Source organism: Coenobita brevimanus, chromosome 112 (assembly GCF_032717465.1).
Source record: "Coenobita brevimanus isolate Jiangsu-jjx chromosome 112, ASM3271746v2, whole genome shotgun sequence".
Taxonomy (NCBI): domain Eukaryota; kingdom Metazoa; phylum Arthropoda; class Malacostraca; order Decapoda; family Coenobitidae; genus Coenobita; species Coenobita brevimanus.
In genome coordinates, this window is record NC_137065.1 from 2,612,343 (window position 1) to 2,630,535 (window position 18,193).

Consider the following 18,193-nt stretch of genomic DNA (forward strand, 5'->3'; position numbering starts at 1 on the left):
TAATTGTTTTTACGTGTATACACAGTAACAATGAGCTTTTTTGGCCTTGAGATTGTTAATACTGTAGGCTACTGCTTTCTTCCTGGCTTCACACTTGTATTTTTTTTCCAATTCGGATTGCAGTATATGTCTAGTTTCATTACACATTAGGATCGATTTCAAAGTTAAAGGACAAGGATATTATTTTTAAGTCTAGTTGGATTAACCTATAAATGGTTTGGAATTTTTGCAGTTTTGAAGTCAAGGTTATTCTTTTTTTAATCTATCTTGATCTTACCAAGCTGATCAAAACCTAATTAAACTACAGTGTAAGTGATAAAATCTAAGTAAATGAATGGACCATGAATTTAGCCATCTTTTATTTATTTATTTATTTACTTATTTTGGAGATGGAAGAATAATTGTGGACTTCTAGTCTTTGGCTCCTTCTTCCTTGCCGTAAAAGAGAAAATACTGTACTGTAATGTAAGCTAATCTATTTAAACAAATATAAATAGTCTAAGTGAGAAATGTGGCTGTCCAAAACTGCGAAAATACCATTTTTTTTTTTTTTTTTTTTTTTAGACCTGTCGCTGACTAAATTTCACCAGCAGGCTAACATAGAATGGCAAGATGGCAGGTAGACTCTGGGATCATGCTCAACACTCCCTTCCCAGCAGCATCATTCACTCTTCCGCAAGGCCTGGACATCTACTCTACTCTTGCACCACCTTCATTTAGGGTAAATGTTAGGTGTGGCAGTGTACTGTATTTTCATTTGTCAGTGGATATTTGTGTGTGTGTGTGTGTGTGTGTGTGTGTTACCTGCACAAATCCAAGAAAGAGTTGCCTCCGTACTACTTTTCTGTAATGGAAACTTTGTCTAATTAACAAAAGTTTACTCAAAAGCCAGTACAATGCTGTAATGTGCTCTATTTCAGGATTGGTCTCCAACCTCCACAACAGAAGATGTTATTGTTCTGGCAGAATTTTCTGAGATAGAGGGACCCGTGCCTCTATTAACGATACCCAAGTCACCAGCAAAACACTTGGACCTCAATGACTTTGTGGTGAAAATCCTTTCTACAGATTACCTTAATACCAGGTACTTTATTGCTTTAGAAAACTACCTGTACTTGTTTTGTTTTATATGAGAATGAGTATGTACAGCACACCCACTAAAAAAAATTGTCGGCATTCTTTTAGTGTAATAAAGTTGGACACACTGGACGAGAGATCTAAAAATAAACTCCTGAGTTAACGTGCCTGGTTGGTATCTGTGATCTGCTGAGTCTTGGGTCCATATTCATAGTGGTATCGTAGGCTTCATAGCACCGCACACTAAGCAATTTGTTTTACTTTTTAATTCACTGCTTTTTACATTACTAAGAGAGCTCGAGTATCAACAGGTTTCATAAATACTGTATTATAAATAGGGATGTTGAAGTGTAATGTAGATCAGATTCAGAATCAACATTAAAACTCCTACTGCTCATTCAATGCTCATATTGTCCAAGCTGAAGCAGTTTCGTAGGCAACACACTTCTGACATTACAGTACCGGTATATATATATATATATATATATATATATATATATATCGAGAACTGTCTGAGGTAAAAGCCTATCCTAAAACAAACGAATATGCTTACTGATCACCCTCTCGGTGATGTTATCGTCTTCGTCAAACTGGCGATATACCATTCTCAGCTTCATTATCCATGTACTACAACATTCACATGTCACTGAGGTGGTTAATGTTATTGCAATACTACAACACATACTGTATATGCTGTACATGCAATGTTCATGGACTGCTGTATAAACTGCACAATTAGGCATATATAGTTTGTCATCAACCCATTCTTAAAATGCTTGCTAATAGTGGTTGTCTTTGTACCATCTCAGGTAAGAAAATCCTAAGGTGATAACCTTGGATATGATGGTTGCCAAGCAGACAGATGGCACTTTGGTTTCTGTATTACCTAGTAGATAATGCTTTGCTGTTTTGGGACCTTGCCTCAAGTAGTATGTTTATTGCAGTGAATTATTCATTACATACAGGATGAAGCTACAGGAGTTATAAATCTGGATAGAGTGAGAAATGGGGTAGGGGATGGATGGGCGGACAGATTAAGAGGGGGAGGATCAGGTGTACCAACCCTTTCTGTGTAGTCACGGCTTCCGTGCCAGTGATAGTTGCGAAGAGTATTGAAGCAAACGGTGCCGATAATTATTTTAGTGGGTGTATATACAGGCTATTGCATAGTGCATGTAAGACTTGTTGTAATGTTTGCAAGTACAGTACCTGCTTCAGCAGCCAGTGAATATATTTTACAAGTTTATGTTATAATGAATGACATTGTATACCTCTGTCCTGTGTGTGATATATACTGTAGGTTTTATAAGGCTGTCGAGAGAACAATTTTCCTGCACAGTACTCAGTTTCCCTCCTACGTGTGTACAGTGGAGAGTTCCGGATATATGAAGATACCCAGCTGGTTCAGCAGGACCTGAGCCCTGGAATTCATGTGTATGTCCATTACTTCACACTGTATGATGTGCGTGCCCGAGGGTTTGTCAGACCCATGTGCCTCTCCTACATCTCAGCCGATTATAGGAAGCTCACTAGATACTTCTCACAGCTGCGCCAACACTTCATACTGGTGGGGATATCTTCTGAGTCTTGTGGATTACAGTATAGCCATAGTGATAGGGATGCCTTCTACCTTGTGCTTAAATATTGAAGATGCCTAATAGTTTTGAGAATTCTAGTCCAGTCCTTGAAATTTTACCCTTGTGATGGCTTATCTGGGTAACAGTACATAATAATATGGCAAAAAAAAAAATATGCAAATGATTGGCCCAGTTCATTGGCCATGTTTCTCACTTTTGTGCTTTCTCTTTGTTTCTGGGTCTTCCGTCACCCCTTCTCATAGGTGGGAATCAGTTAGGTTGATGATAATGAAGATATCTTCTCTCAATTGATGGAGTGAAAATCCCAACAGGCAACAGAATACCTGAAGCTGAGCAATTATGAATGGTTTAGCAAGGAGATTGTTGGCTTGATGAAGAACCTGGAGTACACTAAAGATCGTTACATCCTAGCACAGAGGAACGCATCTGCTGTTGCTGCCAGTGCCCTCGTGAGTCAGAGTGGGGTTGGGATAAGAATTGTGTGGCATATAGGATTATTATTACCATTTGTAATCATCGCCATTATTTTTATCACCACCACTGCCACCCTTATATAATATCGTGTTGGAAAAAAAATTGTTTGGCATATGGATTTGTTGGCAAGTGTTGTCACCACTACCACCATGACCATGATTGTTATATTATCATCTGTTATTTGTTTTGTAATTTTATATCCTAATTTACATATTAAATTTTATGTTTCATCGATTTAAACTCACTGAAATATTTAACTGTTGTACTGACAGCCCCTAGTAAGAAAGTCCAAATACAGTAGATTATTTTTATTAACTGTCACCACTGCCATTACTGCATTTATTTGTTTATCACTAATAACCCACAACCTCCAGCAAGATGGACCAAGTTCAAGTCCAGCGGCAGATACAAAGGATGAGACTATGAGCCGGGTGGGGAGACAAGGGGGCCACGTCACGACCTTTGAGACCACCAGTGCCTCTGTGGTGATGACAATACACCTGAATGATGACTCACCCAGAGTGTCTGTTGTCGATGCCACACTGCAGTCTAAGGATATGTAAGCCTTACTCCTGCACGTAGTATAAACATGTTTTGTAATGGGCATAGGGTGTGTAGTTTGAGAAGGACCTTAGAGGTGAGATGAGAATAACTGTGTGCTCTGCTCTGTATATAGCCTTATGTAGCTACAGCATGAGCAACTCATATCGTTTCATGCTGTAGTGGGGTGTTGATGTCACAGGTCCTCACACAATCAATGCATATTTGAAGACAAAGTTCGTTTGCAGACGTGTATAAGAACAGATGGTAAAGTACTAGTGCTGTTCACAGTACCCTAGATTATTTATTACATTTTTATTTATTTCTCATTATTATTCCACTTTCCAAAATATTCGGTTTTCCTTAAAGCCTTAGAAACCAGACATTTTAGTTTTGAGAGTTTGAACTGTAGTACAGTGCCAGAAGGGATTCTGATTCAAATTTTTCCTGATATGATGCAGAGATGGGATAGAAGGAGCAGTGAGTATGACTGAGGGGTATGAGGGTGAGGTTGAGGAGGATGAAGCTGCCCTGCTAAGACACACCTCACTCGAGTCAATGGCCACACAGCTCCTTGAGTGTCAACACATCCTCAGTGTCCTGAAACCACACATAGTATGAACATCCTTTGTGTTTTATTTAGCTTCAGTAATTTTATCTGATATTTTTAGCCAGTATTAGCTTGATTTCTAGTTACAGTGAGTGAGTGTTACAAAACAAATCTGAGGGATGGCAATCCCTGAATTATCATTCACTGTGTAGGGGCTCTCCAAAACTTTGATGTAAGATAATTACCTGGCTGTAGTGAAAAAATATTGTAGTGAATGAGTAAAAGAGAGATTTTCTGTTTCACTATTAGAATCTGAATAAGTGTTTTGCAGTTACAGCCTTGAAGGAGTTAATTTTTCATATAATTTTCAGAATAAAAAGGAAATCCAAGATGACTTGAAGTGTTTGAGCGAGCAGATAATGTCCAAGCCACAATGTCCCCTCTACAAAGCTATGAAAGATCTGTCCATGTTTGACAAGCCTGAGGAGGGAGCCAAGCCTACCATCTGCATACTGTCTCTCATGAGACGCAACTTCCATAACATGAGGACAATCCAGCAGCTGTGTAGGGTTGGGTATATTGCCTGCCTCTATAAACTTAGGTTTATATTCGATAAGTATTGCAAATCCTTTTCCACATTGATGTTTGAGGATTTGGATGATGAAATATACAAAAATCCCTTTAGTTCACTGTTCATTGGCAACATTCCAATAGCACGTATTACAAGGGGTCAGCCATACAGGCCTCCCGTCCTCTCCAGTTCCTATTCTGCCCTGTGCTGGGACACTCACTTCATAAAATTACTCAGGTATGGTTCATCAAATGTATCTACACCAGACTCGGATTTTTGCCAGGCTGTTGAGGCTTCACATGATTCTTCAAATGTATCGGCTGCTGCAGACTGTCTTAAAGTGTTCTCTCGGGGTGAAGATGAGGAGGAAAGTGAAGAAGAGGAGGAAGGTGAAGAAGAGGAGGAGGTGGAAGAAGAAGAGGGAGAGAATGAAAAGGAAGAAGAGGGTGAGAAGAAAAGGGAGGGGGAGGAAGACAAAAAGAGTGTAGGAGAGAAAGAAAAAAGTGAAGGAGAGGATAGGACAAACTGGGAAGGAGAGGAAAAGAAGAAAAGAGAAGGAGAGGAAGAGAAGGAAAAGGAAGAAGATGAAGAAGAGAGATATATGGAAGCAATACAAGAGGAGAACAATAGTGGTAGTGACAGTCCTGACAAAAGTGTCCAATTTTTAAACAAACAAGTTGCCGACAAAGATAAGCCCCAGTTGGGTGATGAGAGAAATATTGAGGATTCTACGTCTAGTCAGTCAACCTCACATAGAAATACAACCAAAGAAAGCAGAGGTAAGTACTTCAGAATGAATGTATAGTGGAAAGTATGTGTGGTCATATTTCATGTGTTTAGTATGAAGTGTATACTGGTACAGTACTCATTTTGTTCATCAAGGCTCCAGGATGCTTGCATGCATTGGCGTTGGTCACCTAATGGCTGCTCTAAATGCTGCTAGATCTCTGGGAGCCTCCCTATTCACTCCCCCATCCCTGAAGTCACAGTGTGATCTCGTCTCAGGTCTTTTTTGGTCTGCCTCTTGCAACCCTACTCCCAGTGTTCACACTTCTCATTTTTTGCACTCATTTGTCATCCCTCATCCTTTCCACATGCCTAAACTATCTCAATCTACCTCGCCTCATCACAACACCAATACACTCCAGTACTGTATGATAAGTACTGAAAACTACAACAGTTGAGCTTGATAAATTCTGGACACTACAGTAGTTGAATTTGATAAGTATTGAACATTACAACAGTTGAGTTTGGTAAGTATTGAACACTACAGCAGTTGAGTTATATAAGTACTGAACACTACAACAGTTGAGTTTCACACTTCATGTTGCATCCATTGATCAGGATCAGTTTCCACAGCTGTTCCACATTTTGATTATGACATTTTGCTGTATGATTTTCTGTTTAGCTGACTATTATGTATCATTCTGTTGACTCCAGTCAATATATTGAAAGAAATAATATAGTTGGTACACATGTAAACTGTTTCTGTGACAAGTGTTTTGCTGTCAGGGATCAGTGACAGAGTGTCATCAGCACACAGTACCAGCAGTAGTGGGTGTGTTGGCCAGACTGTGGACTTGAGCAGCTATGAGGATATTCAGGAGGAGGAAGGTGTTGGGGAGGAGGTGTGGGCCGTGGTGGACCCTGATGCCGCACCACGCCTCAGTGTTGATAACAGAATGATTATTAGCAAAGGTAAATTACTATATAACCAGGAAATAGGCTCAGAGTCGGATGCATAAACAAATACAAAATAAATAAAAAAGGGGATGCCTGATGGTCTGATGGGTAAATTTACTTAATACTGATTCTTGATTTATATTCAGTTGCTGAAGAAAAAATTGAAATTGTACCCCTGGTCAGTGTTTTAGGCGAGGACTGGCTGGAACTGCCCTGTCTAACTGTTTTGCCTTTCAGTGTGCCGATTATCAGGTTTGGTGCAGCAGTTCTGTGGCGTCTCTCACTGCCTGTTGCATGCATTACTATCAGGTCGTCCAGTCATCCTGGCAGCAGCTGATAACTATCGGCCCATGGTGACCCTCTATGTGCAGGCTCTCACTACGCTTCTACCTCGTGCACCGGCGACACAGCTCCCCATCCTTAAGTAAGAAATGTTGCCTTTTTTTCTTTCTTTCTTTCTTTCTTTTTTTTTTATGTAGTTTCAGTACAGGTGGTTTTTTAGTGTTTATCAGGATTGGTTTGGAAAAATCACATGGAGTTCTATGCATTTAGCATTGTGGATCTGGGTAACAAACATATCAGGTTTTTATATAGAATGGAATTTAAAGTTCCAGTATTTCAGTAATTGAAGAATTAAAGGAGCATTGTGGTGTGGATGTGGATGTGATAGGAAGCGTTATGAGGAACACACTGAGGTGGTTTGGCCATGTGGAGAGGATGGAGGGTGAAAGACTGACGAAGAGAGTGTATATGAGTGAGGTGGAGGGGGGAAAAGGGAGGGGGAGGCCGAGGATGAGATGGAGGGATGGGGTGGAGAGGTATATGAGAGAGGGGGGGGTGAGTTGGGAGCAAGGCAGTGAAATGGCGGGGGACAGGGCGACTTGGAGACGATTTGTTTGTGGCCACCCCGAACGGGATTGAGGCATCTGGCAATAGATAGATAGATAGATAGAAGAATTAACAGTCAAAATAGTCCATGAAAGGTTGACTTAAGTATATAAGTACTGTACAGTACAATTAAATTACCAGAGTCAGGGAACTCGGACATCCTCTTGCCAGATGCAGAAAGTTATTGTACAGTACAGTAAAACCTCACTATAACGAACAAATTTGGGTCCAAGCCATTCAAAAAAAGTGAAATTCCAGTAAAAGCTGGACTTTTTCCGATATATCAGACATTAGTCCGGATTGCACCAACAGTTTTTGAACTGTTTTCACAACCATTGCAGTACTGTATTGTATTATATAGTCACTACAATAATCAGATGGTATAATATATATAATAATACTGCGCTGTACACTGATAAACATGTCTTTTATTTACCTTATTGTGGTGAACACTGCTGAAGTGGTTAGGCAGTCCGGACTTCTGGCTTTATCGGACACTTTCCGATATGTAAGAATTTAGTCTGGTAGCTCCTCGATTCCAGTAAAAGTGAACTCCGGTCTACTGAAGTCCACTATAATGAGGTTTTACTTTTTTAAAATACCTGTATAATCAAGACCCTTTAAATACTCTTCTGATGTTCAAAACACTCGGGAATAAAGACCTGGCAGGTGTAACATCAAAATGCACCGTAGTTTTATTTCTCTTATATTCTTGCTACCTTTAGTTGATTTTGTACAACTTTGAAAAGAACTTGTTGTAGCTAATAAAAAATAGGAAGATGGAGCCGAGAGTTTTAAAGGCACGAATGATGAGTAGACGAATGTGTTACATGTTGGGCACTTTGATGGTTTTCCTGCTGTTTGTGATGACGATGATCAATGATGGTGATTGTAATGGCAGTGATAAGGATGATGGCAATGAGGGAAATGATGATTTCATCATGAACCCTCGCATCTGCCAGTTTACTCAGTTCATATAAGAAAACCTTCACATGAAAGAGGTTGTCATATGAGTTTTAATCCCCCTATTCTTACCTCCCTACCTCTACCCCTCAGATGGCACACCGGCACAATAACAGAACATCACCTACGGGAGTACCGAGTGATGGGCGTCTGTATCCCGGAGCGCCTTCATGTTCAAGACCTAATGTCCAACACCACCCTGGTCAGTGCTGTCAAATTACACCCTTCAGATTACTTTTTTTTTTTTTTTTTTTTTTTTTTTTACCATACTGCAGGAGTGTCCCAGTGCTGGAGGTATTTATGAAGGCTATGTGACTGTAGTAAGAGTAAATAAAAAAAAAAAATCCTGTGGCTGAAGGGATATTTGGCAGTAATCATTTATACTATCACTAATGTGTTTAGTGAAATTGGGGAGAATGTCTACCAGTTTACTGTTCCTGTTACCATCTGCTTGTTTCCTTCCATATTGAGAAAAACTAATTCACAGTTGCATCACCATACTTTATCCTGCAGTGTTTACAAGTATTATAATTGAATTCTGTCATTTCCAAAGTCTGCTGATAAATTGGTGTACTCACTGAATTAGGATTTATTGAAGAGTATTTCAAAAATCTTCACCCATAATTTTAGAATGTTAAGGTAATTGTTCTTTTTTTGTTGGCCATATATCTGTGGGAACTGGCTGTTAACTTATGCCTACATGTGATGAACTGTAGTGTTGTAACCTTGAGCTGGTGTACGGGGGGGGGGGTTGCATAATATGAAAGGAACCATTATTTATTTTTTTACTTTTCAGAACCAAGTAACAGTACTGAACATAGAGACGGGCCACATATCTGGAGTGGCGTACAGTGGCAACCTTGTACGAGGCGTGGAGCAGTACGGCCGGAGGATGTTCCACTCAAACTCTGCCCTCCAAGCTAGCATCCAGTCCATCCTCGTCTCTTTAGGGCTCAAAGTTTACCTCCTCTACCACCTCCTCCAGACCACAAACCGAAGCTCCACTGATATACTCAAAGGCATTGGAGTGGTTAAAGGGGACTATGACATTGTCACTTACTTGGCTGGTATGGTGCAGAAGCAAGGGAGATCGAGAGAAACACACACCAAAGCTGCTGTCTGATGGCATTTGGATTCCTGAATATTGTGATACTGTACTGCATTATACTCTGTACATAGTCCTTATTATACATTAAGAATTTGTCATAACTTTTCCCATACAACTGATACTGTAAAATGGTGAAAACTAGCATGTCAGGTTTATAGGTGGCAGTGGAATGTTAAATGACTGAAGATTTAATAGCAAGAAAAAGGACATCAAAACATGTGTTAAATAATGAGGACTTACTGTACAGAGTGATTCACTTGCAGGAGGACCTGAATGAATAATTATAAAAGACGTAGGAATATACAGATGAAGAAGAAGGCAAGTTCATACCATGACTGATGCAGTGGTGACTGGGTAACAGATGATGCAGAAAGTGGTTTCTTCATGTTGCTGTGGTCCCAGGTTCAGGATGTGAATCTGGTGGACTGCAGCCTGAAGTTGCCATTCTCCTACAGTTAACTATCAGTCTTTCAGGGATTAGAGAAGGACTTCAGGGGCATTTGCATAACTGGGCAGTGGAATTACTTGGTTATATCAGTGCCGTCACATAAAAGTGTTCCTCTCAGGCATTTTTTTTTTTTTTTCCCTCAAAATAATATGAAGATGGGTCTTCTTGTAATTGAATCACATAAAAGCATGTGTCATAGTGTGTAGCACTGAGTAATAAGCCACAGTACTTACTGTGATGTGACCAAGATCAATCTAGAGGCTGTGATCTCTTTTACAGTTTACCTCATAATGTAATAATATTCAGGATTAAGGATTTATAGACCAGTATTACCAGTGACTAACACTAATAAAGGGTGGAGCTTAATTCTTGAATCTGATGATGTACTGTTTACAGTATTTAAGTTTTATTATTGCTGTCTTCAGAAGATGTTTTATTTATATTTTATTGGAGGGGTTTGATACAGCCACCATTACTGCCATGATACAATAGATCTTTCCAACTTAGAATGAACCATCTGGAGGTGGCAAAAATAAACTGAAAATCAAATGGCATGGAACTGAAGTGCTTAACACACTGAATCTGATGACATAATTTTTTAGTTTATTTATCATTATCAGATGATTTTGTTGAGTTAAAGAAAGTCCCATTAATGGATGTATTTAACCCCATCTAGTTAAAAAAAAAAATATCTCCCAAGGTGACCAAACTCACCTGGAGGTAGTGTAAAGAATATGAAAAATGTCATTGGAGTGACAGGATAAGTTCCTTTATTAACCCTCTCCACCCAAAGATGCATATCTCTATACAATTTTATTGAACACACAAAGGCCCTGTTAGTGAAGGGAATATTAAAAGCTGTATCTGACCCCTGCACTTCCAAGAGTTTCATCTATGCCAAAAATAAAATGATCTGTAGACAGTAAGAATATAACAAAATACATCATCAGATGGAAGGGGTGAAAAACAAGTCATCAGGAAACTTGGTAAACTGACCTGAAGTGCCATCCTACTTATCTGCTCATTAAGGCAGTGTTTGTGTGTTTTTGTTTGGCATTGATGTTTGAAATAGGGCAAATTTCACTTACAATTTTGGCTTTATGTATTTGCATTACATGTTCCTCGCACATTGTAATCCACATGATATAGAATGGCTGTAACTGATCTGCTTCCAGGCTGTGTTGACTTTTGGCACTATCATAATTGAAAGTTCACTGGCAGTTTTCTGCTGGCTGTTGCAATGAAATGCATTATTTAGAAAGCAGTATCAAGCACACAACAAGAGAGTAGGAGAAGGAAGGACACTCTTTGATGTCTGGGGAGGAATGAGATATATAGAAGACAGAATGCAATGCTGGCAGAGAGCTGTTAGACTTTTGCTTGTGATAATAGTCCTACTTTCTTAACTGCACCACATGATAGTCTTCCTTATCTAACACTATCCCTTATCTCACATTTCACTAATTTTTCTTTCTCTTTTAATTATCTTGACCTCTTGCAGTCTACAGATTAAGTTAGCTAGGATCAAGAAAAAAGAAAATATAAAAGTGCGAGAACTATCAATATCATCCAGTTAAATGGGCCACACAGTCACCCATACATCACTGAAGCTGCCTGCCTTGTGTTCATCTCACAAGCGTAACCATCTGCATCTTTTTTTTTTGGGGGGGGGATCATAATACAATTTGCATATACCTCTTACATTCTGTCCATTGACTATTAAGTTAAAAAAGGAGTGCCAAACCCTTATGTGCTCCTCCATACATATCGGTACCATTAAATCATCCTACTTGATCTCCTTTAGTTTCTTAGCCTCGATACCTCTCATTTATACATTCATTTAGCATATTCATCCTGTGACTCATCTTCAGTTTACTCTTACCTTCACTTACAGAGGCTGCACCCACGACTTTTTGAAAGTTGGGGTGTCCATTTTATTGTTCTTCCCCCCCCCCCCTATTACACGATTTTATTCTGCTGAAGACAGACTTCTGGCTGTGATGGGGTTAATGAAGTCCATATTTAACCTCTCACATTTGAAGTCTCTCCAGAACTGAATAAAATCATCTGGAAACAGAAGGAATAACTTGAAATAAACATCCTATGCTTGAATAGGGTTAAACTTTGGCTCAGAGTCCATCCTAACACTTTATTTAATGCACGCTGTCAAAATTCCTATTAGGGTATTGGTAGGCGGAGAGATATTGGAGACTTGTAGGGATTAAGTTTAAGCCTGCATTTAACCACTTCAACATGGTATGTGTTTATAATTGATTCTTGCTTCTGCCAGGTGATTGTATTCAGCTTGGGAAGAGCCCATAGTTGGTTTGTTTTCACCTGATGAAACTAGGCCACTCCTACAACTTGATTATTATTTCGCAGTTGCAAAATATTCAAGAAGCCTTAGTTATTAGGTAGGAAATACAATAATGTCCTTGGTTACTAGTTTAATTAACCTTCCAATCTGACTATGCTTGGCCATCAACCAAGCTGAAAGGTGTTGGGGATTTTTGTCAGAAGTAAAAAGTTTAAGGAAGGCTTTGTCTAAACCCTCCAGTTCTAAGTTTATCATAAGGTGAATAAAACCATCTAGAGATAGCAAGAATAAAATAACAAACCCATATCTGATTCAAGGGGTTTATCCTTAGGTTTTTAAGTTGAAGCCTGAACAATAATCATTATGAGAATATTTAGTCTTGTACAATAAAGCATACTGTGCTTGAAAATATTTTTGGGATACTGAACTGTATCTAGTATATTTGAATAGGCTGTAATATTGTTTTCCATGAACTGTATTTTGTATTTTTGAAAAAAGGTATTTCTTTTTCCCCACAATCTGTTCTGTTACAGTATTGTAAAACCCATCTATTTACCTAATATTTCCTTTACTGGTATATGTTACCATATTGTTACAAATTTGTGCAATAAATATTTTTTTTAAGGTCTCTACTTTTATAAAAAAAACCTGCATATAATCCAGCATGTGACTTTAGATGTTATAATCTGTTCCCCTAATCTTAGAGATTTTTGTCTTTGCAGCTTATTTCCTATAGCTCAGTGTCAGAATAAGACAGGACTGTATAAGGCTCTGCACCATTTCCCTTATGACTACCAAATCTGCTCTAATCTGGCCTAAAATTGCCATCTCCATTTTCAGTGCTAACTTAACCCTCTCAGGTTTGAGTCGTTAGACTGTTTAACAACCTGTAAAGCACACCATGACACAAATCGGGTAAAAAAACATACCAAAATATGTCACACATCAGCGGGAGACTTGTGTCCTCCTTTGTTTGACATGATGTGCATCATGGTGTGTTGTACAGGATGGTATTTAATGACTCAATTGGAGTCCGTGCATGAAAGGGTTAAGATAAACACTAGAATGTGATATCAGTCCTGAAGAAACGCAATGAAAAGGATGTAGGACCTTAGCACTGTTTTTTCTGTCACTGAGGTATGTGAAATAAGCTGCAAAAAAATTAAGGCCTGGGACAAGTTAACATAAAAAGAATAAGTACCACATTCTAATGTTAATCTCTACTTGTAGCTCATCATTCAAGATGGTGAGATAGCAAATTCAGGCTAAGTTAAGGTGGATGCACTATGGTTATGAAAATGACTTTGTGCCATGGCGTGAATATAAGGCAAATGAAAGTATATGAGGTACCTAGGTGCAAAAGAAGACAAGTGACAAAATGAATTTAGGTATACTCGTACAAGTTATTTTCCTACATCTTCTGATGATCTGGGCAACCCTGATTTCATCCACAATGTCAGATAATTTTATTCAGCTGTGGGTGAGTCACAAGAGCCTGAAAAGTGTTCATACAGACACCATTAACTCCTTTATGATTGGGACAACTCCAATACTGTATCATACACCAGTTACTGGTTTTTTTTTTTTTTTTTTTCTTTTCCCCAGACATGAGTGAGTCACCTGAGCCTAAGTGTGGAGTAATCTTAAAGTACAGTACAGTATATAAGACATACAGGTACCCACCAAAGCAGTGCTGTTGTTGGCTGCTGCTGTTAATGTGCTCCCAGGGTCATCAGGATGCGAACCCAGCAGATTTTAGGCTGAAGCTGCCTTTCTATAGTTTACCACCCTCTTTAGTGGGATAGGGAGTGGGCTGAGGGACGCTTGTACAACCGGGCAGGGGAGCAGTCTGGTTATATTCATGCCACCACGAGAAGGCGTTCCTCTCTAGCACCTGTCAACTATATGAATGAAGGAAACACATCATACTTGAGATTCATGTATTGAAAGTGATAATGGCAGAAAACACCCTAACATGGTTTCATTTTCAGTGTCGGGCAAAATCAGAGAGAGAAGGAAACAATGTAATTCCTATCTTGTGCATTACATAAAAGACAATAAAGCCCTCACACTGACAAAAAACTGAGTTGCAGGGACCGCAATGTAGTACATAAGTAAGTGCTTATATAACAACTTCCCTCGACAATCTTGGGGCTATGAGAATGCATTTACAAACACACTGAGAAATAAAAATCATTACAGTATCAGTAAAAACAGTAATTGGAAGAGGTACATATTCAATTAAAGGGAGATTGTAAAAAATAATATAAAAGTAATATACAGACATTTACAGCTATGAAATAAGTACTGCAATGCCTATGCATCCTGTGTAACCAAAAATTTAACAATATTATTGGAAGGGTACAAACTATGTTAATTTACCCCTTCAATATGATAACATATTTCATCTTTATCACTGCTACACTATTTTCTTTCAATTTAATGGAAGGCACCCATTATGAATACACAGTTTCAGGAAAGCCTGTTTATATTCCCTTCACAACAGGATATCTCATCTATGCTGAATGAAACTGTCAGGTTGCAGTAACATGGAAATGCAAGCCGGCATCATATCAAAGCAGGTAATTCAAAACTTTTTACTGCAACATCAATAAAGTACCTGCAGAATATCTGTGGCACTGCAAATTAAGTCAAGAGGCTTTAATGCAATCTCAGTACAGGATGTGCAATATTTATGGCACTAATTCCTTCAGTGAAACATTTCAATTATTGCTTCCACCTGATGATTTTTTTTTTTTTTTTCATACTGAAGGGGTCAATATGCACTGTATATAAATAGTCATAATGCAGAGTCCTCAAGGTGAAGCTATGTCTGGAGCAATGCATCATCATCATCATCATCATCATCATCCTAACCTCTTTTCCCCACTGAGAATGGGGTGAGGTAAGGCATTAAAAATATATTAAATCAGAATAACCATACACTGTTAAGATTATTACCTAGAAATCAATCATTGATACATACTTAAATTACTAAAGTGAGAAATAACATGGGGAAAAATAAGTGGCGTACAAGTAGTAAGTTTTCAAGCCTAATTCAGAAAGAAAAAAAAAATCATACATGAAATATATTTTACATCAGCCTGCAACCTAGTGTAAATGCCTCAACCTTTTTGTCATGAAAAACAAACTCTGTATTTAATTGCTGAAAATGCCAAATAATTTCATAGACCTCTGAGACACCTATCACAGCAAAATGGCTAACCTCATGAATCAGATTAGGGTATACTGTATATGTTTGCATTATTCTTACCACCAACTGATGATTTTTAACAGTTTACAGGGGACTTTTCAAACTGGAGGGGTTAGATAAAGCCATAACAAACCCCTACAATAAAACAGGCCTTTCCTACGCTGACTAAAATTGTGCAGTGAGAACACTTTAACATCATGTGGATTCAGGCACTACACATTATCTTTTTTTCATGTGATGGCATAGAGAGAACTTTTTTTTTTTTTCCTTAGTTAATGCTATGCAATTTAACTATGAGAAACCTGCAGCATCAGAAGGGCTCCAGGACATTTACTTTTGATTAGAGATCAAATCACTAAATAGCTAAATCAATATGCATTATTTTACGATCAAAACACAACCATAAGGAGAATACAAAACACATAAAAAAGGGGAGAATGAATACATGTGATACATAATATGGCATACATTACCTGTATGAGGAATGGATTTTCACATTACAGTCGATGGTTACAGACTTAAACAAAGAAAAGCTGATTTAAGATTATGTGGTAAGATGTATTTTTATAATAAAAAATTGGTTGACACTTCCCTATGAGAAATGGGATACTGTATATGGAAGTCAGGAAGCAATGCTGCATATGACTGACAGTGAACTGTTTCTCATGATAGTACTACTGTACTAATGAAATATGCAAAGTACAGAAAATTAAATAAAGAAGGGAGGTAAAAGAACAAGGAAAATTTGATTCTGAAGGTATGTATCATATGACTTTAGATTATATGAAATGATGTAAAGAAAGCGATTGGAAAACAGGACATGCAATATGAAAAGGAAAACGTTGAATCATGATGTAACAACTACAGTATTGTACTGTATTATTAACCCCTCCCGTACGATGTTTTATTTTTTTTCTTTTATTCTTGTACTAATGGGGTCAGAGACAATTTACATTATCCTCTTCAGCAGTGTGTCTTTTATTAGAGTACAGCTACCAATCTTTTTATGAAGGGGCTAAGAATATCTGAAGAGACTGGCTATAAAGTGTTTAAAAATAAGTCACGGGAGAATGAGAAAATGCAGTCTATCTGATACTGTACATAATGTAAACATCAATCATTTCAACCCAATGAGATTTTTAATTTTATTCTTAATAACCGTCATTGTTTTACTCAATTAAGGAGGTTCTATAGTAGTAAAGAAGTTCATGAATGCTATATCTAACCCTCGACTTCAAAATCTCTCCTGGGCTGAAATTTATGTGAAGATAACATGAATACAAAGGAAAAATATATCACTGGACCAAAGTGATTGATGCTAATATGAAAAATGTTGGGGCTAAATACAGTATAAGGCTGCACTTATGGATCAGCAGAAAGGCCTTAGATATGAGGACTGAGGGTCATAATCCCATAAGCTTAGGAGGCCATGTGGCATCACTTCTATAGCATTGTACTTTGCATAATCACAACATAACCGTCTTTTATTGAACCTTTTTCTGTTTCAGTATGATGCTGGGGAGGGTCGCATTCACATGGTGGCAATGATGTGATGGTGCTGAAGCTGCCCAATTATACAAACATCTCTCAATCCCTTCCCTATTCCACCCAAAAAGAAGGATGGTGGAATGTGGAAGAAGGGAAGCTTTGGCCCATAGTCTAGCAGGTTCATGTTCAGATGAGCCTGGGGTTGCAATTATTACTACTGTACTAATTTCAACATGAACTGCATAAATATAAGACACAGGGTGAGGTGTTACACAAAAACCTCAGGGAAATCAGACTAACCACAGATACTGTAAGAGATCAGGCAGCCAACAGGTGACCAAGACTTATACATGCTAGCCTGGCCAAGACCTTTAAAAACATAAAAACTATAAATATTACTGTGTCATATGCAGCAATAAAATGATATGGAAGAGGTGCTTGGGAGTGTCCTAAGCTGTCATGAGTGAGAGAAATATTCCATGTGACATAACAGACTCTGTAGGACCTCTTCCTTGGCGATTTATTTAACTTATTACTCCTTGATATTCCCTTATATCATCTTCACATCAACACAATTTGCATTAACACCAAACGAGATGATACTGAGGTATAATGTGCAGAATACACTGCTATGGAAGAGGTGGTAAAGTCTTAGATGCCACTTAAAATAATTCCCAAAGACCCTGAGGTACATTGTGGGAAGCGCCGTGGGGAATGGGAGATGGGGAGGGAAGCTCACAGGTGTGGTGAATAAAAACCAGCAGGATATGAAGTAAATCTGGCTATTATTGGACAATTCTGTACTGGTTGGAAAAGATGTTCTACAGTGACAGAGTTAATGAATAATAAATACACAAAATGGGTTGAATAACTGGCAGGATTCAAACATGAAGCAGACTTACAAACATGACATATGAAAAATTAAGGTACAGTGTTTTATTCCAAGAGACTGCCTTATACATGAGTTTAGTTTATATAGTACAGATTAACCTAATGTGGTGAGATGACAAAGGATGAGAATAACAAACATAACAAAAAGTTATGATGGAAAAAAAAAATGCAGGACATGCAGAAAAGAAAGACTATATACTGTGAAAAGAAGGGTTGAGAAAATGATTTAAAAGGGAATGGTAATGCGAGAAGAGGAGACAAGGATTTTAAATAATGAGAAGCAAAGAAAAAAAAAAAAAATGATTTGAAAAAGAAAGGGGAAGTAAGACAGAGGTAAGGACTTTAAATAATGTGAAAAGCAAGGTTACGATGATGATTTACAA

The 18,193-nt window shown here is 38.2% G+C and overlaps 1 protein-coding gene across 1 annotated transcript; it reads left to right on the forward strand.

Annotated features, from left to right (window-relative positions):
- Window positions 1–604: 604 nt before the first annotated feature.
- Window positions 605–9,467, forward strand: LOC145418047 (uncharacterized). Its single transcript, XM_080286581.1, has 11 exons — window positions 605–721; window positions 921–1,084; window positions 2,446–2,644; window positions 2,987–3,124; window positions 3,524–3,708; window positions 4,151–4,304; window positions 4,611–5,589; window positions 6,323–6,508; window positions 6,731–6,917; window positions 8,438–8,546; window positions 9,141–9,467. Exons 1-11 carry the CDS (start codon window positions 605–607, stop codon window positions 9,465–9,467), a joined length of 2,745 nt encoding a protein of 914 aa, XP_080142707.1.
- The last annotated feature ends 8,726 nt before the right edge of the window (window positions 9,468–18,193 follow it).

Excerpts from the sequence above, each read along its gene's own strand:
- LOC145418047 (XM_080286581.1), top strand. The coding sequence starts at position 605 with ATGGCAAGATGGCAGGTAGACTCTGGGATCATGCTCAACACTCCCTTC. Across the intron at positions 722-920 it reads TTGCACCACCTTCATTTAGG|GATTGGTCTCCAACCTCCAC; the intron begins GTAAATGTTAGG and ends GCTCTATTTCAG. Across the intron at positions 6,509-6,730 it reads CAGAATGATTATTAGCAAAG|TGTGCCGATTATCAGGTTTG; the intron begins GTAAATTACTAT and ends TTTGCCTTTCAG.